This window comes from Ostrea edulis, chromosome 5 (genome assembly GCF_947568905.1).
Source record: "Ostrea edulis chromosome 5, xbOstEdul1.1, whole genome shotgun sequence".
NCBI classification, from domain to species: domain Eukaryota; kingdom Metazoa; phylum Mollusca; class Bivalvia; order Ostreida; family Ostreidae; genus Ostrea; species Ostrea edulis.
The window spans coordinates 87,756,737-87,779,372 of NC_079168.1; the positions used below are offsets into that span (position 1 = coordinate 87,756,737).

Below are 22,636 nucleotides of genomic sequence, written 5' to 3' on the forward strand. Positions count from 1 at the left end.
AAGGTACAATATATGAAATAGTTTTGAAAGCATCCTTATTTATTTTAGATTCAAGTTTGTTCATACCATAACTGCCAGGGCTAAGGTGGGACCACAAGATTGGCCCAAAATTTTGCATAGGATTATTTAAAACAATTCTTAAGAACCACATAGCTTTGTTTATATGCATTGTTGTGTAAGTTCAGGTTTGATCATATCATGACCCACAGGATCAGGGTGATGCCACAAGATGGTTTTAAAGTTTACATAGGAATATATTGTAACAGGTGACTCTCGATGGCTTGAACTTCGATCTCTCGAAGTTCTCGGTCTCTCGAAGTGAAATCATGGTCCCGATTTTTTTCTCTATATAACAAAGCAAATTTACTATCGATCTCTCGAACATTCTATCTCTCGAAGTTCTTGATCTCTCGAAGTGAAGTTGGGTCCTGTAAAACACATTTCATTGTTTTTCACTCTCGATCTCTCAAAGTGGGGATAGCGTATACCCACCGTTACCCAAGTGTGTAATAATTTCCACTTGGGCCTTACCTGGATTTTGTTTAATGCTGGAGGGGTAATTGGGTGTTTACGTAGTTGAAACATCCATGGTGCTTCTTTGTGGAGGTGACACACTTGAGTATATAATTGGCTAATTGGTCAGTTTAGAATAAAATCTATTATTTCTTTTGACGTGACGACGAGAGAGTAAGTTTTATACATAATTTAGAGATCTACAGACTGTTAAATTTCTCGAGTTTGTTCTTTTTGTGTAAAGTTACTCTAAAACATCGTTTTACTCATTCGTTTGAATTTTCGTTTTGGGTAAAGCGATGTAATATTGTTCTCTGTTTAGTTTGCGATAGTAAAGCGTCATCGGAACTTGGTTTTGTATGCCTATCTAAGCATGATTAAAGAACAAATAAATGCATAAACTTTGAAATTTTTTTATTAATGCAAAATAAGGTTTTTTTTATTTTGATATGAAAGTACCTGATGATTATGAAGGAAAACATGTCAAAACGATTTTGTTGGTATACATTTCTGGTTACTGTAAAATCTGAACCGTACCGGCGGACCTTCAATTTCTGAATTTCGATCTCTCGAACTCTCGATTTCTCAAAGTTTTATTAAAGTCCCTTGAACTTCGAGTTATCGTGTCACCTGTATTTTAAAATAAAAAATGTCTTCTTAAGGACAACAAAGATGCAACTTTTAGCTCATTTGAGTCAAAGGCTCGAGTGATATTTTTATACCCCCCGCAACAAGTTGTGTGTGTGTGTGGGGGGGGGGGGTATACTGGAATCAGGTTGTCCGTTTGTCTGTCTGTCTGTCTGTCTGTCCGTCCGTCTGTAGACGCAATGGTTTCCGGGCTCTAAAGCATTATCCTTTCCACCTACCGTCACCATATCATACATATGGACTACCCATGGGATGAAGATGTTCGCTATCGATTTTGGGGTCTAAAGGTCAAAGGTCACGTGCACTGGACATCGAAGTAGCAATATGGTTTCCATTTAAATTCTTTTAACGGCTTTTTTCATCGCATGGAGATGCTGTGTTCCTAGATAATCCATTTCTCCCTACAAACAAGAATACCCAAGGTTTGTCATGCCATTTGTTTTTTACACTCAGAAAAGAGGTAGTTTATACCTATTACCAACACCCTTTGGGAGATCGGGGTAAGCGGGGGGTATTCTTAGTGAGCATTGCTCTCAGTACCTCTTATTGTGTTTGATGTGTGTTGGAGTTCGTGTTATTGGTATAATTTTTTTTTTTACAATTTCATCTTCTTTTCCAGAACTATTAGGGCAATTTTAATGAAACTTGGCACAGAGTGTCCTTTGATGAAGGGGCTTCAGATTTTTTTTTTTCAAATGAAGGGTCATCTTTCCTTCTAAGGGGAGATGATCAAGAAATGGCAAAATATATGGTGGGGTTATATTTTGTTCACACCATAACCCCAGAGCGATCCTATCAAGAGAAGCTGAACATTTACTACACAGAAAAATTCTACTCAACAAATTTCCAGTATTGTGGGCACCATATATATAGAGTACATGCATCACATGATGCTCTTGTTGATTTGGACATGGAGGTCAAGGTCAAATTTACTAACAAGTTTTACAAAGTTGTGCATACCACATATAAAGTGTATCTTTAGCTTTTTTCACACTTTGATGCAGTACACTACTTGTGGAGATTTTATAGATGAATTGGACTCAAGACTCAGACTGTCTATGATGTAGACACAGTGATTGTTATAATCAGCTGTAAGGAGGTGACTCAGACTGTCTATGATGTAGACACAGTGATTGTTATAATCAGCTGTAAGGAGGTGACTCAGACTGTCTATGATGTAGACACAGTGATTGTTATAATCAGCTGTAAGGAGGTGACTCAGACTGTCTATGATATAGACACAGTGATTGTTATAATCAGCTGTAAGGAGGTGACTCTGACTGTCTATGATGTAGACACAGTGATTGTTATAATCAGCTGTAAGGAGGTGACTGAGACTGTCTATGATGTAGACAGTGATTGTTATAATTAGCTGTAAGGAGGTGACTCAGACTGTCTGTGATGTAGACACAGTGATTGTTATAATTAGCTGTAAGGAGGTGACTCAGACTGTCTATGATGTAGACACAGTGATTGTTATAATCAGCTGTAAGGAGGTGACTCAGACTGTCTATGATGTAGACAGTGATTGTTATAATCAGCTGTAAGGAGGTGACTCAGACTGTCTGTGATGTAGACACAGTGATTGTTATAATCAGCTGTAAGGAGGTGACTGAGACTGTCTATGATGTAGACACAGTGATTGTTATGATCAGCTGTAAGGAGGTGACTGAGACTGTCTATGATGTAGACACAGTGATTGTTATAATCAGCTGTAAGTAGGTGACTCAGACTGTCTATGATGTAGACACAGTGATTGTTATAATCAGCTGTAAGGAGGTGACTCAGACTGTCTATGATGTAGACACAGTGATTGTTATGATCAGCTGTAAGGAGGTGACTCAGACTGTCTATGATGTAGACACAGTGATTGTTATAATCAGCTGTAAGTAGGTGACTCAGACTGTCTATGATGTAGACACAGTGATTGTTATAATCAGCTGTAAGGAGGTGACTGAGACTGTCTATGATGTAGACACAGTGATTGTTATGATCAGCTGTAAGGAGGTGACTCTGACTGTCTGTGGTGATTGTTGTGGATGGAATGGTTTGTGTTTTGAAACTGGGTTATGTCCAGTGTACCTGAATCTCAGTTCCTGGTCTATTTGACCACCATTACTGCTTTAGCTCCATAGTCAGCCACACAGATATCCAGGTTCCTGATCTCAGCAATGTATCTGTGATGACTAACAGATGGATAAAGAGGATGACCCTGGTCATCATGTGCAGGGCTTTCAACAAATTTAAAAGTAGGAGGCTGAAATGAAAAAGTAGAAGGCGATCCAATGCGAATGGCGCACCCGTATCGCACGCCGAGCTATGCTCGGCGCCCTTACGGCCGGGGGTCTGTGACGCAAAATCCTGCCTTCTGGCGGTTTCCTGGCACTTAAATGCAGCTTTGAAATTGTCATTTTTTTGCCTGAAATTTTTACTTTTGCCATGAATTTATTGTTTCATATGTGAAATTTTCTGTTCATGCAAAAACTTAAAAAAATTCAACATTGCAAAGTACTAATTTTGATGCAAAATGAAAAATAAAGTGCATCAAGATAACTACATGTAATTATTTTTTGCAATGCTGTATCAATCAATTTTTATATGTCTTTGCTTGAATCTCTGCCACCCAAGAGTAAGCAGATTAAAGTAAAATGTAAGAAGAATATAGATCACAACCAACACCAGTTTTATATAATAAAGCATCAATATATATTATATTTATAGTTGTTCTAATTACCTGTATTGTCAGCTTTCGTTTCCTATTTTAACGGATACATTGTATGTTATAAATAAAAAAGTTTACATGTATTTAATCATTTTTTTTTTATTGAATTGCAAATAAGAGTTACACTCCCAATATTTTAAGAATATTCTTCACCATTAACACAACTCTATATTTCTATTTTCATTTGGTCCCTTAAAGTCTGTTAACTTACACTGGGAGTAATATTTTTCTCCAAGACTGACATGAAACCCATTGGGACCTTTTGCTTTTGCTCACCCCAATATTTTTTAAATAAAACCCAAACAATCTTTATTACAAATTAATAAGTAACATTTAAATGACCTATGATTTTATTTTTCCACAAATTCAAGTTAACAGCTACAGATTTGTTGGTAACATAGCGAATTTGTGCTGAAAAATTCTACTTTCGTTTTTATTTAATACCACGTGGGCATTTGCAAATTAAAAAGAATAGCAAGTCTGAAATCTTTCCTGATTAAATTCTGTTTTCGCTTTAAAATTGTTGATTGATATTATACTTGTGTCACTTTCACTTCTGGCCTTTTTAAAGCCGAAACTGAACAGGGTATTTGTTCTCTTCATTCCGTCAACATCATTGATTTTTACGTTCAGGACTTGTTGTTATCTTTCGGAACTTCTCGTCCGTGTTGTCACGAATTGGGTAAATCCGAGGCTTTCCGACTTTTGCAATTGACGTATTGTTTTCTACACCAACAGACGACCAATCAGGTGCCGGTATTTACCTGAACTAAATTTAGTGCAAGTAAACACGTTTTTACATCCTAACGGCCGCGATTTCTGAGTCTACTAAAGTTTGGAAGATGTTTAAAGTTTTATAAAAGTTTTTTTCATTGGACATACATTTTTGTCACTAAAGTAGCCGGCACCTAATGTTACTATAGGCGGCGGAAATCCGCCGGCTACCGGCTACTTTTGAAAGCCCTGCATGTGTCACTGTGGAGCCAGAGTAACGGACAACTTTACATTGTTTTCTATCATCCTTGTCCATGATAACCAGAAGGTCACCAGAGAGGTGCTACAAACATTGTAAGGTTTCCAGTTCTGTAGTCGATCACAGTCTGTGTCTCTTCATTCTTCACAATATTCAAGGTTTTATCTCTGTTGTCAGTATAAACCAGACCCCCACCATTTGTCACTGCTTGGTTTTGATTGGCTGGAGTAGTGATCCATGATTGATGCTGAAGAGTTTCCTGGTGCTGTTATATTTCTTCATCATTCAGACAGACCAAGCTTTAAAATTAAGATCCATACCCAGTATGCATGTTGGTGACACTTTTTTGGTTCATCAAGCAGCTGTTTGATGACAGGAGAGAAGGCAGCTTCTGGGGATTTCTGTGTTGTCTTTAAATTTCTGATGTGAAAGAAATTGAGGATAAAATAGCAAACTGTAGATGTTGAATTGTTCCTGAGGTAAATTTAGGTAAAGTTGACACAATGTTTTGTGGAAGTTGTTCATGTTTGACTACACTGGATGTAAAATGAAATAGTTTTGAAATGTCATTTACTTTCTACAACATCAGTTGAATTGATTTCATCCTTGATGTTAGAGGTTTCTTGTTGATTTCATCAGTGTCAACCCAAAATCCTGTACATGTAATATTGAACTTAACATGATTTAGGATGGTAATTTAAGAGACATATGCATTCTTGTATTACAGAGTGGCCATCAGCCAGCGGTGCGAGTTTGGGATGTGGCAGAGAAGACACAGGTGGCAGAATTCCATGGACACAAGTTTGGAATTGTCTGTGTTGTAAGTACATGTTGATGGTTTTTGTTTCTGCCTATCAATTTGTGTTTGTCCATCTGTTTCTCTATAACATTTGGTGTACTTTTTGAGATGTAGCACTGAAACGTCACTGGAGGAGTCTCTGTGACTGAAGAGTGATAATCCCGTCTTTTTCTGAGGTTAAAAAGGTTCTCAGTCAAGGTCACAAGATTACATTGTAAGAAAGGTTTTATGGATGATACCTTTATTAATGTTTGAGATTTAGTAATAAAGCAGTCCTGAAAGAGTTCTCATAAATTAGAATGACCTCCCTTTTTTTTTTTAGGTCAAAAGGTTAAGATGGCCAGATCACAAATGATGAGAAATGGTTTCTTGATGATATTTTGAATACCAAGCTTTAATAATGAAATACCACATGAAGAGGCTCCATGACTTAAGAATTATCCCTATTGTTTTTATGTCAAAGTTCAAGATCACTGGGCCACATAGTTAGAAATTATTTGCAAATGTTATTTCAAACACTTATTTTAGATTTAGAATTGAAAATCAAATGAAAAGTCTCTATCACAAAAGACTTTAGCTTTTTGTGGAATAAACCTTTAATTCTTGATATCCAAAGGTCAAAGTCATCAGATAGGGTAGGAAATATTCTCAGGATAATGACTATACTAAGAACAGTATTCACTCAGTGGTAGAGCATCTGTTTTGTAACTGGGAGGTCGCGAGTTTGAGCCTAGCTTGTGTCATGGCCATATCAAACCTGAGATATAAACATAGGTAGTGATTGCTTCTTTGCCAAACACTTGGCATTTAGAAGTGAAAATCATGGGTCTTTTGAATAAGACCTTAGAAATGTAGGTCCTGTGTCACGGCAGGTTATGACATGTTAAAGAACGAGACCTTAGAAATGTAGGTCCTGTGTCACGGCAGTCTATGGCACGTTAAAGAACGCTGACTGCTACGGCCCTGATGACTAATCATAGGTTTAAATTTGTGGTACTTCACTTACATCTGGTGACATCTCAATATGAGTGAAAAATTCTCAACAGGATGTAAAACAAACAAAACAACCAACCAAAATTGTGACTTTTTCGTTTTAAAAGCACAAATAAAATGCTGTAATTTTCGCTAAGAAAGTCAATATTTTTTCACTAGCTGGCTAGCCTCATCCAATACATTGACCTATCTAAGGTCTATGTTTAAAAAAATTGCTGAAGAAGAAAAAATTGCTTGTTAAGACAATCTAAATGGTTCATACGGAAGGAGGTAACAATAAAGTAAGGGTAAAGAAAGGTAACTGAACTTAAGTTTTATAAAAACAAGTGGGCTCTACATTATCAATCAATTTACTGGGATTGCTGAAAATAGCCGATATGTAAAAACCAACATGGCAGATGATAAACAGTAAACAAAATCAGAATGTACAATGCTTAAAGTTGGATAATTGGCAAAGAGCAGGGTAATTTCATTTATTGTAACTTCAAAATGAATGGCTTGTATCAATGCTTTATAAAATATCTGTTAGATTTATACAGGTATAATAACATTTACAACGATACTCATGCCCTATTGATCTCATGATAGCACTAGAAAAAGCTGGGATAGTCTTTGCCCTATCTGCCAATCGACCAATCTAAGGACTTTTGTCAGAAAATGGCTAAAAACGAGCTTTCGTCCTATACTCCACATAATGACATTGATCCTAATTCTGAAAATTATGGTAAATTCACTGAATTTGCTTGTCATGCATTTATCAAAGGCTAGGACATGGTGTTTGTCCATTTGTTTTCCTGTCCCAAGATAGCTTGTGCAAGCTTTACATGGAGGCTATATAGGAGATATATAAGGAGTAGTTTTGAATATGGACTGTTTTTGAAAATACAAAACACCCATCATTGTGAACTACTAAGTGTGTAAAGATTTTCCAAATGTAATATGCCTATGCAAGGTCTTCTCCAAGGATGTAAAATGCTAGGTCAACTACCATTGTAGAAATCTTGCCCTCTCTGTTTTATCACAATCATGATTTCAAGTTTGGCATAGTAGAAACTCGCACTCTGTTTTATTGTTATTTTAAGTTAGTGTTATCATGATTGTAAATTTTTGTATTATAGAAATTCTCACCCTCCCTAAAGTACCTGGTGTCCATTGGGTCGCAACATGATATGATGGTCAATGTGTGGAACTGGAAAACTGGAACTAAAGTGGCATCTAATAAAATCAGCAGTAAGGTAGGTCATGTGAAAATCTCAACCAATCAGTCATCTGATCAATAAGGTAGGTCATGTGAAAATCTCAACCAATCAGTCATCTGATCAATAAGGTAGGTCATGTGAAAATTTCAACCAATCAGTCATCTGATCAGTAATATTAAGGTTCATATGTTTGATAACAGCATTATGTTGTTTTACTTTTTTTTTAAATTCAGAAGAGCTACAGCAAAGGTCAAATGATCATTTTCACCTCTCAGTGATAAACTAGCAGTATTAAAAAACCCAGATATTCAAGAAGTACAGCAGTAATTAATTGATGGTTGACCGGTTTCAGCCTTAGTCAACCGTCATCAAAACTGCTGTCTAATTTGAAACCAGTCAACCACCTAATAATTACCATGACATTCCCAGTAATGGTAGATTCTAATTTTATTACTGTAAATGTACTACATTTGGCTGTGTATTCTATTTAGCGCCTTTCGCGGAACGCAGCTTCCGCTAAATCAAGTACATCGCTAAATGCCATCCGTAAATCTAGATGTTTAAAGTAATTCAGGAATGTGCTAAATCAAATCTATGCTAACTTGTTGAAAAAACGATTTCCGCCAAATATCGTACATGCCAAATATAATACGTTTACAGTATATTGTTTAGTTTTACTACAACACAGAGCCTATCAGGTACGACTGGAAATATTCCACAATTTATTTAGTTTGATGTTTTGTACAATCTCTTAATTTAGTTTTCTGTGATAAAGCAATAACTTCAGAGTAAAAGATCCTGAAAGCATGTTATCACTTCAAAAGTTGTCTTTGTAGGTTAATTCCATTGCATTCTCAAAAGATGGTTCCATGTTTGTCACCGTTGGTAACCGCCATGTCAAGTTCTGGTATCTAGAGAGCAGCAAATCAAAGGTAAGTGTCAACATTGAAATACCATGTCTTAGTTGACCACCACCTCATAGGTTATAACTACTTAGTTGACTACCACCACCTCATAGGTTATAACTACTTAGTTGACCACCACCTCATAGGTTATAACTACTTAGTTGACCACCACCTCATAGGTTATAACTACTTAGTTGACCACCACCTCATAGGTTATAACTACTTAGTTGACCACCACCTCATAGGTTATAACTACTTAGTTGACCACCACCTCATAGGTTATAACTACTTAGTTGACCACCACCTTGTTTACCATTACTTAAAGGGACTGACTCATGATTTTTCCCAAATTTTGTTTTTCACTTTTAATGACCAGAGTCTACTGCCTAATGTGTTCAAATGATTTCACATAAAAATTAAGGTTATACATTATCACAGAAGCTCATTTTAGAGAGTTCATTATTTGTTTTGTAAACAAAGATTGCGGTATGTTATTGTTTACGAAATTGTCAGAAGAAATGGATATCGATCTAAGTTTATTATATCTTTCACATTTCAAACATTCTTCGGGTAAAATGTGTCATCTAAAAATTAAAGTTTGTGATTATGCAAAATTAAGATGCTTTATATTACAAAATGCAAATTAAGATGCTTTATATTACAAAATTGATATTTCACTGGTTTGTTTGTTTTACATAAAAAGACTCAAGTCTTTGTTTACATAACACAGATTTAAGGCTAAAATATTGCTTTTATTCTTGCATTCAATAAAAAAACAGTTTATTAAATAATCGTGAACCAGTCCCTTTAAATCTTTACCACTTCATTTACCATCACTTAAATTACCACCAAGTTCAATACCACTTTGTTTACCATCGCTTAGACTACCACCACTTAATTTCTAACTTTATATTGACTACATTGTTAAGAATGTTGGATCAATTGCATATAAATGAAAGGTGAAGATAATGAACAGTGATCAATCTCATAACTCCTATAAGCAATACAAAATAGAGAGTTGGGCAAACATGGACCCCTGGATATACTAGAGGTGGGATCAGGTGCCTAGGAGGAGTAAGCATCCCCTGTCGACTGGTCACGCCTGCTGTGAACCCAATATCTTGATCAGATAAACGGAATTATCCGTAGTCAAAATCAGTGTGCCAAGAACGGTCTAACAATCGGCACAAAACACGCCAGAGAGCATTTAAATGAGCGTATAAATGAGTTATTATTGTATGTCGGTATATGAGAATGAGAAAAAAAGGTTTCTAATATCTTATTTAAGCAATTGTGTGTAAATGTTTTACTACAGAAGTAAGATGATTTGAAAAAAACAAAGCAAATTAACCCCGAAATAAGGCATCTGGATTTCAGAATGCATTTTTTCTGATGGATAGAATTTTATCCTTTTCTGCAGATAAATGAGACAGTGCCTCTACAAGGGAGGAATGGTATCCTTGGTGACCACAAAAACAACTATTTCTGTGATGTGGCCTGTGGACAAGCTGTGTATGCAATAACACAGACTGGATTGTTGTGTCAGTTCAATGACAAACGGCTGCTGGACAAGTGGGTGGAACTCCGGGTAGGTAACACAGATCAGGGGAGGTAATTGATATATATTTAAAGGAAAGTCACTGTGTAAATAAACAAAACACAAACCAAGGTGAAGTCAGAGAATAAATGAAAAGGGAGATCACCCTGAATTGATGGTACAGGGGAGGTAACTGAAAATGAATGTAAAGGGAGGTCACTCTGTAATAGATCACAAATCATAGAATCTCATTGTGAACAAACAGAATACAGACCAAGGGAGGTCATTGAAATATATCCTAACGGAGGTCACTGCATGAAAATGGAAGGAAATTCTGCTCTTTGATAATCCAGGGGATATATAAAGTTACCGTGTAAATTTTCCCTGCAAGTCAATTTTTGCATGACACATTAAAAAACATACTTTGAATTCCTCAACAGTATGCCAAAGAGTATTTGCCCTACTGTAGATTCCCTATCAAAATTGTAAATTAGTGTCAATTTTCCATGTCAGATTTTTTTCTTTATTTTGAGGATATGAATTTCATGGATCAGTTTAACTGTCGGGCTGAAAGAAAGAAATTCTACACATTTTTGTCAGATAATTTTTCTAGGGCTACAAAAGAGGAATAATAGAAATAATATTTGTAAACAGATACACAGCACACATCAAACACACAAAATCAACAAATTAAAACCACAACACACAAATATATCACACACATCAAACACACAAAATCACCAAATTAAAACCACAACACACAAATATATCATACACATCAAACACACAAAATCACCAAATTAAAACTAACACACAAATATATCATACACATCAAACACACAAAATCACCAAATTAAAACCACAACACACAAATATATCATACACATCAAACACACAAAATCACCAAATTAAAACCACAACACACAAATATATCATACACATCAAACACACAAAATCACCAAATTAAAACCACAACACACAAATATATCATACACATCAAACACACAAAATCACCAAATTAAAACCACAACACACAAATATATCATACACATCAAACACACAAAATCACCAAATCAAAACCACAACACACAAATATATCATACACATCAAACACACAAAATCACCAAATTAAAACCACAACACACAAATACAGTGAAACTTCTCCAAACCGGCCCCTCAGAAAACTGGTTCTCCCTGAATATCGGCCGATTTTCAAAGTCCCGAAAGAAACGTTAATATTTCCTTACAAAGAAAGTCTCACAAAACCGGCCACCCCTGAAAACCGGACATCGGCCACTTTATAAAGTACAATTGTTAACAAACATGTGTAATTTACCCTTATAATACTGGCCACTATTTGAAGACTAGAAAATTTTGGCCAGAGGGGTGATTAAGACTGGCCAGGTGTGAAAATGGCTGCCTTACTGGCCAGGTGGGAAATTATCCACAGGAGGTGTGAAAAACACAAGTGGCCTCTATAAGTTCTTTTGTTTACCTGTGCTGTCCAGGGTGCTAATTGGTACTTATCTAATCCAAGTGACCCTTTCAAATTTCCTTAGGAAATGTTATAAACAGATATGCACATATTGAATGACTACAATCAATATGCCATATTGTTGTACCATGGATATAAGTGGTAGTTAATAAACAACAAACTCATGACTGTTAATGATAATTTTCAATAGATAGATAATTTTTTGGAGGTTTCCATAGACTTAAAATTCCTAAAAAAACATCACAATTAAAATTATATTTTTACTACTCTACTTTTCAAAAACGTCAAAACAAATTTGTTAACGATATAAGCAATGGACGTAAACAGAGTTTTTAAAGGTAAGAGGAATTCCAATAATAGGCCTCTGTATTTTCTTTATGTACCCTGTTATAAATTTTAAGTTAAAATTAGATGATTGCAGCAAGACTATTTCTGGTAATAATTACCTGTAGGTCCAAGCGGTCTAGTTTGATCTCCACCGATAATTGATCATAGATCCCCATATGAAAGTGAGCAGTACCTACTCTGTACCCACTCTGTGTATTAATTGCAGCAATCAAATGGCTGCGTGTTTGTTTTGTTTATTAAAACATAAGCCGAAATTCTACATAAATGCTGTTAGTCTACAGATTTTTATACCTATATCAAATGCAGTTTTATTAAAACGGAATGTTTTCCATTATCTATGCATGTCAATGTAAAAATATTTAATCATGTTTAATTAGTTTTAGTGCTATAAATTGAAAATAAACATGTTAGTAAATTATTTTGTTTTATTTCCAATAGTGAAATAATAGTCCTTGAACACCATATTATATGGTGTGTGGTATGTCAATGAAATATCTAATAAACATTGAGCTGAAATGTCTCTAAATGCTAAATTCTCGGTATACCGGCCACCCCTCTAAACCGGCCGTTTTTTTTCGGTCCGACAGCTGGCCGGTTTAAAGAAGTTTCACTGTATATCATACACATCAAACAAACAAAATCACCAAATTAAAACTAACACACAAATATATCATACACATCAAACACACAAAATCACCAAATTAAAACTAACACACAAATATATCATACACATCAAACACACAAAATCAACAAATTAAAACCACAACACACAAATATATCACACACATCAAACACACAAAATCACCAAATTAAAACCACAACACACAAATATATCATACACATCAAACACACAAAATCACCAAATTAAAACCACAACTCACAAATATATCATACACATCAAACACACAAAATCACCAAATTAAAACTAACACACAAATATATCATACACATCAAACACACAAAATCACCAAATTAAAACCACAACACACAAATATATCACACACATCAAACACACAAAATCACCAAATTAAAACCACAACACACAAATATATCATACACATCAAACAAACAAAATCACCAAATTAAAACCACCAGATGTGTATACTTATATATCAACTGCACACTATTTCACAAACAAAACTGTACACAGAAAAGAATTTCACAGTCTGTTTGTCTTCTTTGATAATTAAGAATACCGGTACATGTATTCATTATCATACATGTGTAAATGTGAATTTAGAAAGTACGTAAGGGGGTGTTTACATGAATAACCGCATCTAATTGATTTGGTAAATTGACAGTGGGAAAAAATTACCTCTCATAAGATGTCAAACAACACCCATGCAAACAATATCTCACAGGGTTATCAAACAAAACACTACATATCAATGACAACAAGTACTATCATGTATTAATTTCTGTCCATGATATAAACTGTACAAACAATAAATATTCATCCCCTCCCCCCCTTTTTAAAGCCCATGTGCATATACAGTTGAACTTCAGAATCTCAAACACTAATTTCTCAAATACCATGGATATGTTGAAGTGATTCAGAAGTCCCGTCCCAACCACTTATTCTTTAAGTTTGTCTTTTTTGATTGTAGGTAAATACATATATGTAAACAAATGACTCTGTATTTGAATCACGCATACAAAGAAATTATCTGTAGAAAACTGTTAAGCAAACAAAATGAAAATCTTTTGCCAAGATTACTGTCTGTTTTTTCATAATATATACATATATATATGTCTTGTTGTACATGTTACAAATAATTGTGTTTCATGAAGAAAATTGCCAGCAGTGACTTGCATGTAAGTAAATGAGTATGCTGTTGACTGTCACTCTGATACTAATGTATGAAGTGAATTGGTTTTTGATTTTTAGCCAATCAGTGGTTTGGTTTATGAATTGTTTGGGCAAGCAAGCAAGATTTCAAAATAATGTTTTGGAGGATATTGCAATAGTTTTGAAAGTTTTGGTTTTGCACAAGTTGTGTAACGGTGTAGAAAATAATTGTCAATCAATCCAATTTAAATATGTTATACTGTAGACCTATTTAATTCCATGGAGTCGTCATTTTGTGGATTATCATTTTCGTTCTGGTCCGCAGGTATAAAATTCCGCTGAGTCGCATGTGGCTAACATGAAATTAGCTTTCATACTTTAAGTCCGCTAGTATGAAATTATGCCAAGTTTAAGTGACTGCGGATTTAGCAGAAATAAGTATTGCATGTAAAAATGTACATTTACAGTTAGACGGTTCCTGATTTTACGGGATGGTCTCCCCTTTCTTTTAATCCAGAGTTGTCATCCTTTGTTGTTTCAGACCACCAATGCAACATGTGTATCGGCAGGAGAGGACCACATATTTATTGGCTGTGCTAATGGTGTGGTCCGGATATTTGATGCTGTCAATCTAAACTATGTGGCTACCATGCCACGCCCCCACCAGCTAGGTGTCGATGTGGCTTCAGCTCTCAGTCCCAGGTATGATTGCTTTTTTGTACAAATAAGATTAACACTAATATTATGACAAAGTTCTAGATTTTGAAACAAATAAAATTCTATCAATATAAACACATTCATTTCATTTTAAAGTTAGTGGCCCACATCAAGATTGGGAAGGCCTGTGGTACTCGCTTGTTCACCTGTGTCTTTGTCTTGCTCTCAGTCTGTTGTATGACAGTGATTTGTAATGATGAGTGGTGCATTTAAACAAACTGAGTGTTTTCAGGTTAACAAATAACTTTTGACTTGATATAGATTAACTTCTGCTTTGTACAAGAAACAGTTTTATTATTTTTCATAGTGTAAACTTGTAAAGTCCTCTTACTTACGGTATTCTTATATTTCCAGTCAGCTGATTTCTCAAACAGAGGATGCCAAGTTCCCTGACACTGTTGCCGTCAGTTGTGATGATGTTCATAAAAAGGTGAACTTTTTTTTGTGTTGTCTGTGTAGCATAGTGACACTTTAATAAGGATTGCTTTGTCTGATGTCTGTCCTGTCGTCCATCTCACACTTTTGACCTGTAAGAGATGGGACTTTGATATTTTGTATGTCTATCTAACCTTGGGGTCTTTAAAAATCTTTCTTATTTCTGAGCGTATGGATGAGAAAATGATACATAGTTATTATAAACATAAATGTCTTTATTAACATTATGAAATTTACGGCCCATGGGTCTGGAGTTCAAGCCCAAGGTTGGGGTTAAACAGACAAATTAGATGCATAGTTATACCCCCCGAACGAAGTTCTGGGGGGTATATAGGAATCACTCTGTCTGTCTGTCTGTCCGTCCGTCTGTCTGTCTGTGCAGATTCGTGTCTGGGCCATAACCTCTTTGTTCTTTGACTTAGGCATACCATATTTGGCACACAGGTAGATCACCATGAGACGATGTGTCAAGTACCTTCATGACCTCTATGACCTTGACCCTTGACCTCAAGGTCAAAATTAAAGGTTTTTTTTTTTTACAATGGATTCGTGTCCGGGCCATAACTTCTTTGTTCTTTGACATAGGCATACCATATTTGACACATGAGTGTATCACCATGAGACGATGTGTCATGTACCTTCATGACCTCCATATGACCTTGACCCTTGACCTCAAGGTCAAAATTAAAGGTTTTTTACAATGGATTCGTGTCCGGGCCATATCTTCTTTGTTCTTTGACATAGGCATACCATATTTGACACATGAATGTATCACCATGAGACGATGTGTCATGTACCTTCATGACCTCCATATGACCTTGACCTCAAGGTCAAAATTAAAGGTTTTATAATGGATTCGTGTCCGGGCCATAACTTCTTTGTTCTTTGACGTAGGCATACCATATTTAACACATGAGTGTATCACCATGAGACGATGTGTCATGTACCTTCATGACCTCCATATGACCTTGACCTCAAGGTCAAAAGTAAAGGTTTTTACAATGGATTCGTGTCCGGGCCATAACTTCTTTGTTCTTTGACATAGGCATACCATATTTGACACATGAGTGTATCACCATGAGACGATGTGTCATGTACCTTCATGACCTCCATATGACCTTGACCCTTGACCTCAAGGTCAAAATTAAAGGTTTTTTACAATGGATTCGTGTCCGGGCCATATCTTCTTTGTTCTTTGACATAGGCATACCATATTTGACACATGAATGTATCACCATGAGACGATGTGTCATGTACCTTCATGACCTCCATATGACCTTGACCTCAAGGTCAAAATTAAAGGTTTTATAATGGATTCGTGTCCGGGCCATAACTTCTTTGTTCTTTGACGTAGGCATACCATATTTGACACATGAGTGTATCACCATGAGACGATGTGTCATGTACCTTCATGACCTCCATATGACCCTGACCTCAAGGTCAAAAGTAAAGGTTTTTATAATGGATTCGTGTCCGGGCCATAACTTCTTTGTTCTTTGACATAGGCATACCATATTTGACACATGAGTGTATCACCATGAGACGATGTGTCAAGTACCTTCATGACCTCTATATGACCTTGATCCTTGACCTCAAGGTCAAAATTAAAGGGTTTTTTTTACAATGGATTCGTGTCCAGGCCATAACTTCTTTGTTCTTTGACATAGGCATACCATATTTGACACATGAGTGTATCACCATGAGACGATGTGTCATGTACAATCATGACCTCTTTATGACCTTGACCTTTGATCTCAAGGTCAAAATTATAGGTTTATGCCATGGATTTGTGTTCGGACTATATCTTCCATTTTCTTCTACAAATGCATACCATATTTTTACACTCAGGAAAGAGGTAATTTATACCTATTAACAACACCCTTTGGGAGATTGGGGTAAGCGGGGGGTATTCTTAGTGAGCATTGCTCACAGTACATCTTGTTACAATGAACATGCAGGCCTGCACAAAAATTGTGTAAATTCCTGGGGTTGCGATCCAGAGCTTAATAGATTCTGCAGTGAAAATGTATATCTTTATGAATCACCTTCTTTCCTAAGCATTATAATGTAACAAACTGGGTATTTATTTATACTGAGGATGAAGGCCTTATGTAAAATTGTGAAAATCCTGAACTCTAGCTCAGGTTCTAACCCCGGTCAAATTTATGTAACAAAACTGATCAAAAAGTGAGAAACATATTTAACTTTGTCATATTTTAAAACTCAATGGTTGCTTACTACTACATGGTATTTTAAAACTCCAAGTCAAGGTCATTTGACCAAGATTATGCTTACCTATGAATAGTAGGATATATTCAACAAAGGCAATTTGACCAAGTAAAGAGTTTTTTGATCATGTTGTTTTTAGCTCACCAGAGCTAAAAGCTCAAGTGAGCTTTTCTGATCACCCATATTCCGCCGTCCGTCTGTCTGTCCGTCTGTAAACTTTTAACATTTTTGACTTCTTCTCAAAAACCGATGGGCCAATTTCAACCTAAGTTGGCACAAAGCATCCTTAGGTAAAGGGAATTTTAAATTATTAAAATAAAGGGCCAGGCCACCTTCCAAGGGGAGATAATCAAGAAAAGGTAAAAATAGAGTTGGGTCATTAAAAAATCTTCTTCTCAAGAACCACTGAGTCAGAAAAGCTGATATTTACATGAAAGCTTTCTGACATAATGCAGATTCAAGTTTGTTAAAATCCTGGGCCCCGGGGGTCGGATGGGGCCACAATAGGGGATCAATGTTTTACATACAAATATATAGGGACAATCTTTAAAAATCTTCTCATGAACCATTGGGTCAAAGAAGTTGAAATTTACATGAAAACTTTCTGACATAGTGTAGATTCAAGTTTGCAAAAGCCATGGCCTCCAGGGGTAGGTTGGGGCCACAAGGGGGGATTAAAGTTTTACATACAAATATATAGGAAAAATCTTTAAAAATCTTCTTCTCATGAACCATTGGGCCAAAGAATTTCACATTTACATGAAAGCTTTCTGACATAGTGTAGATTCAAGTTTGCAAAAACCAATGGCCTCCAGGGGTAGGTTGGGGCCATAATAGGGACTACGGTTTTACATGCAAATATATATGGAAAGTCTTCGGATATGGACGAAGGTGACTCAGGTGAGCGATGTGGCCAATGGGCCTCTTGTTTTAATAGCAAAACGTAAGTATTGATATTCACAAAACCGACTACAACCAGTTTTCAGTTTGAAAGATGCACTTGTTACAACAACTTCTTATAAAAGTTTGTTGTATGATATTGGGTGACTGTATGGGCCCACAAGACTCTTGGTCAAAGACACATCTGAGCTTGTTGCCTTTGTAATAAATATCATGTATCAATGAACTAGTAACATAACAGAGTATCAATGTTAAATCAATGACAAATTTAGATCATTGTGAATAGGTTTCGAGCTGTCAGTTTGTGAACTATATCAGTATGAGTTCCGATAGATGTTTTAATGTCATTTATTTTGGTTGCACTATAGGTGACATGTGTGTACAATGACCACAGTCTGTATCTTTGGGACATTCATGATGTGAAGAAAGTCGGCAAATCCTGGTCCTTCCTGTACCACAGTAGCTGTGTTTGGGGACTGGAGGTAGCTATCTGTGTGTATCTGTCTGTGTGTGTGTGTATGTTTCTGTGTGTGTGTCTGTCTGTGTGTCCGTTTGTGCGTGCATCTGTATCTGTGTGTCTGTCTGTGTGACTAGTACTGTACCCCTGTAAAATGTATTTCTTTGTGCATTAAAAAAGAAAGAAATTCTGTTGTGTGATGTCGATTGTCTTTGATTGAGCCAGACATTCTTCTGCTTCAATAAAGGAAAGGATGCATGTTTAATAAAATATTTTGCTTTATCAGGTGAAACCGCCCATGATAGAAGACATGCAACCAGTGCTTCCGTCGTTGTCCTTTATGACATGTTCGTCGGATGACACCATTCGGATCTGGAATTTAGATCCACACATGGCTGAAACAGAGAGCTGTAAACGGAATGTGTATTCCAATGTAAGTGGGGGGGGGCTGTATTATCAAAGGGAGTTAATACAGGAAATACTGGGATGAATTAATGCTGGATTTTTTAGGACAAGTTAATACAGCATTTGCTAGGATGAATTAAATAGAGAACAAATGACCATAGATGTGGTGTTCCATGTGTCTCAAAGCAGAGTATGTCCCCCTAAAAGAAAAGAATTTATGAAACTCCATGCACTGTTGACTGAGCTTTTTTTTAAAAATTGTTTTTTGCTGAGAAGTTTTCCATTTCTTGGTTTGCTTATTTTTTGTTTTTCTTTTCTTTTCAGGAGTTACTGAAGGTGATTTATGTTGACCCAACCTTGACCTTCTTGAAGGATGTCAATTACAATCCAGGTTTGTGAATCAGAAAACAATATATGAATCAATGTCGTAACTAATCTATTCTTAATGACTAAATATGCATAATGTTATGCACTATACAGCAAATATAGACCCTCTCCATAATAGATAAACAAGTTGCATAACCTTGTTTGTAATTTCAATAATTATATATGTATGACAACATTCAATATATCTAATAATAGAAGTGATAACTTTTAAGAGAATTCTGTGTCTGTAGCAATATCTTGCATATTTAAATCTAGCTGGTGGCACAGACAAGACAGATACCAACTATGATGGGAAAAACGGGATCCGGTCAATCGGTATTAGCCCTGATGGACGACACCTGGCCTCGGGGGATAGAATCGGGAATGTCAGGTATCTTTCAGAATAAAGACTGTTTCTTGGTAATAATCAAAAAGTCTGAATAACTCTAACTGAAGTTTTTCATTACTGAGGCTATATACCAATATGGTGATATCAGTAAATAATAAATAAATAACATATTCATTCTATTGAGCACCCCTATAAGCGTCCTCTGGGACTTTTTTCAACTCTCAAAAATTAAGGGCCCCTTTGAAATACAGTACAACTCACCTTTCTGATAATAGAGTTTTTAATCTTTTCTAGCAATCTTGGTTCCGCACTGAATTCCATAATACATGGTATCTCTAGTCCACCATTACCGGTATCTTTGGAGTAGCGAGTTTCCATTTACAATGCATTTCAAAGTCCCCCCATGTTTTTAAAAGAATGCTACAACTTTATTTATTTTTTGAGGCACTTGTCCAACTACTGCACCGTCCTTTACAACAGCAATCGCATATTTATCCATAGGATTGTTGATCTCTCTGTTTGTTTGGAGCGTTTTTCCCTGGAATGGATCCCAGATATCTCTGTAAACACGAAATCCCCTAATGCAAGAACTATATTCGTACTCGGCCATAGTTGTACTGCGAAAGTGAAAATGAAAGTTTAGTAAATTGTACAGGGTATTAGTCAATGACACAAACGGTGTGATGTGTTGACTTATCAGGAATTCTACATTAACACATTAAACTATTTCAAACAAAGCAAATTGGATTACAACACGTGCAAATTAAAAGATACTTATTGCTCAGAAATGTTATGTCAGATTCCTATGTTGGAAACTTTAATGAATGAACGTGTGATCAGAACCAAGCTATCAAAATCGATTTCTTTATCCTTCATTCACATTTCAGCATAGAGTACAAATACCCCCCCCCCCCCCTCCCCTCCAATTTTCTAAGCGCCCAGGGCGCTCAATAGGACAAATACGGTAAATATCTTAGCAATGTCAACAAGTGATAGTTTAGCAAGGCTTTGTGAATTAAGTTCTGTCAAGTTAACATATTGTAGTCAGTATATTTAAGTATCAGGGAATCTGTTGAACTCTTTCCCAGTGTGGTACAATTGTACAAAACAAAGCTGTTACAATTTGTTTACTCTCACAATTCCAGAGCATGAGAATTAGGATCTTAACTTCCTGAGACTGTGAACATTACTTTCTGTGAGTTATGTCATTGTGACCATTCATGTTTCTCAGGGTCCATGATTTGATGAACATGCAGGAGATTATGAAGATAGAAGCTCATGACCAAGAAGTTCTTTGTGTTCAATACTCGGACCTTGATGCAGGTGAGACTTGATCAAGCTCTGAGTGTTCGATACACTCCAACCTCAATACAGATAAGAATGACCTCAATACTGGTGAGATACGACCTTGATACAGGTGAGACATAAAAACCAAGAAGGTTTTTATATTCAGTACCCTGATCTTGATACAGGTTTGACATGACCAAATAGTTCAATAATCTGACCTCTCGATACAGATGACGGGTTCCCAGTACAGGTGAAATATGACTACAATACAGGTGAGACCAAGAAGTTGTTTGTGTGTAATAATCTGACTTTGATACAGGTGAGACATGACCTCAATACAGGTGAAACACGATTTTAATGAAGGTGAGACGAGACCAAGAAGTTCTTTGAGTTCAATATTCTGACCTCAATGCTGGTGAAACATGACCTCAATAAACGTGAGGCTCAAGATAGGTAAGACATGACCAAGAAATTCTTTGTATTCGACACTGACTTCAATACAGATGAGGTATGACCTCAATACAGTTAGACATGACCTTGATACAGTAAGACATGACCTTGATACAGGTAAGACATTACCTTGATACAGGTAGACATGACCTTGAATCAGGTAAGATATGACCTTAATACAGGTAAGATGTGACCTTGATATAGGTAAGACATGACCTTGATACAAGTAGACATGACCTTGATAAAGGTAAGACATGACCTTGATACAGGTAAGACATGATCTCAATACAGGTGAGACACAGTTGTTAGATTGTCATAGATATACCACAGTAACAATCAGTTACACAGGATTGTCAGATGGAGGTCATGTTTTATAGAACTTTGGTTTTGTTTTGAAAAGTATCCAAACATTTCTTTCTACAGTATTAAAGTGATATGTTAGATTAAAAATTCTGGCATTACATTATGTTTTATAGCTCATTTGAGCTGAAGGCTTACGTGAGCATTTCTTATCAAATTTAATTAGCTTTTTTTCACACTTTCAACTTCTCCAGAGCCAATTTCAACTACAACAATTGTACGTGACACAAAGCATCCTTTGGTAAAGGGAATTCAATCCTGTTCAAAGGAGGGCTCTTCAAGGAGAGATAATAAGGAATCTGTAAAAATAGGATGGGATTGTGTTAAAAAAAAAGGATCTTCTACAGAATCACTGGACAGAAAAGCCCAAATATGCATGAAAGATTTAATTTTTTATAAAGATTCAAGATTGTAAAAAAAAAAAGGAGACCCCTGATGCTAGAACCACGAGGGAATAGTTTGCTTTTATGTGCAATCCTTGTCTTGTAGATTTTTAGGTTTTTTGAAGATATGACTTGGGGGCCAAGGCCACAATAGTTTTGCAAATTTATTTTACTTTGGAATTTATCGATTTTTTTTCTCTCTTTAGGAACATAAGATATAGTGAAACATTTTATAGTGTTCCTATGAAGTGCAGATTCATGTTCAACACATGACACCATGGGTCAGCTAGAAATTTCCACTATTCCAAGTTTTTACTTTGGAATACTTAAGTGCAGATCTCTGAAAATTTGAAGAACAAGTGTGCAATTTTGCCTGT

General features: G+C 36.0%; 1 protein-coding gene across 7 annotated transcripts in view; it reads left to right on the forward strand.

Annotated features, from left to right (window-relative positions):
- The window catches only part of LOC125649200 (mitogen-activated protein kinase-binding protein 1-like), an 80,089-nt gene that overhangs the window by 13,472 nt on the left and 43,981 nt on the right, over positions 1-22,636 (forward strand). For 6 of the 7 annotated variants that reach the window (XM_048876490.2, XM_048876494.2, XM_048876491.2 and 3 more), the window contains exons 4-14: positions 5,584-5,676; positions 7,767-7,883; positions 8,684-8,779; positions 10,173-10,340; positions 14,463-14,623; positions 14,993-15,068; positions 18,571-18,684; positions 18,946-19,092; positions 19,389-19,455; positions 19,707-19,821; positions 21,011-21,102. In XM_048876490.2, coding sequence (XP_048732447.2) covers positions 5,584-5,676; positions 7,767-7,883; positions 8,684-8,779; positions 10,173-10,340; positions 14,463-14,623; positions 14,993-15,068; positions 18,571-18,684; positions 18,946-19,092; positions 19,389-19,455; positions 19,707-19,821; positions 21,011-21,102 — 1,246 coding nt within the window. Of the gene's footprint in view, positions 1-5,583; positions 5,677-7,766; positions 7,884-8,683; positions 8,780-10,172; positions 10,341-14,462; positions 14,624-14,735; positions 14,871-14,992; positions 15,069-18,570; positions 18,685-18,945; positions 19,093-19,388; positions 19,456-19,706; positions 19,822-21,010; positions 21,103-22,636 lie in introns of those variants that run through there. The other variant, XM_048876495.2, reaches the window with a different exon arrangement.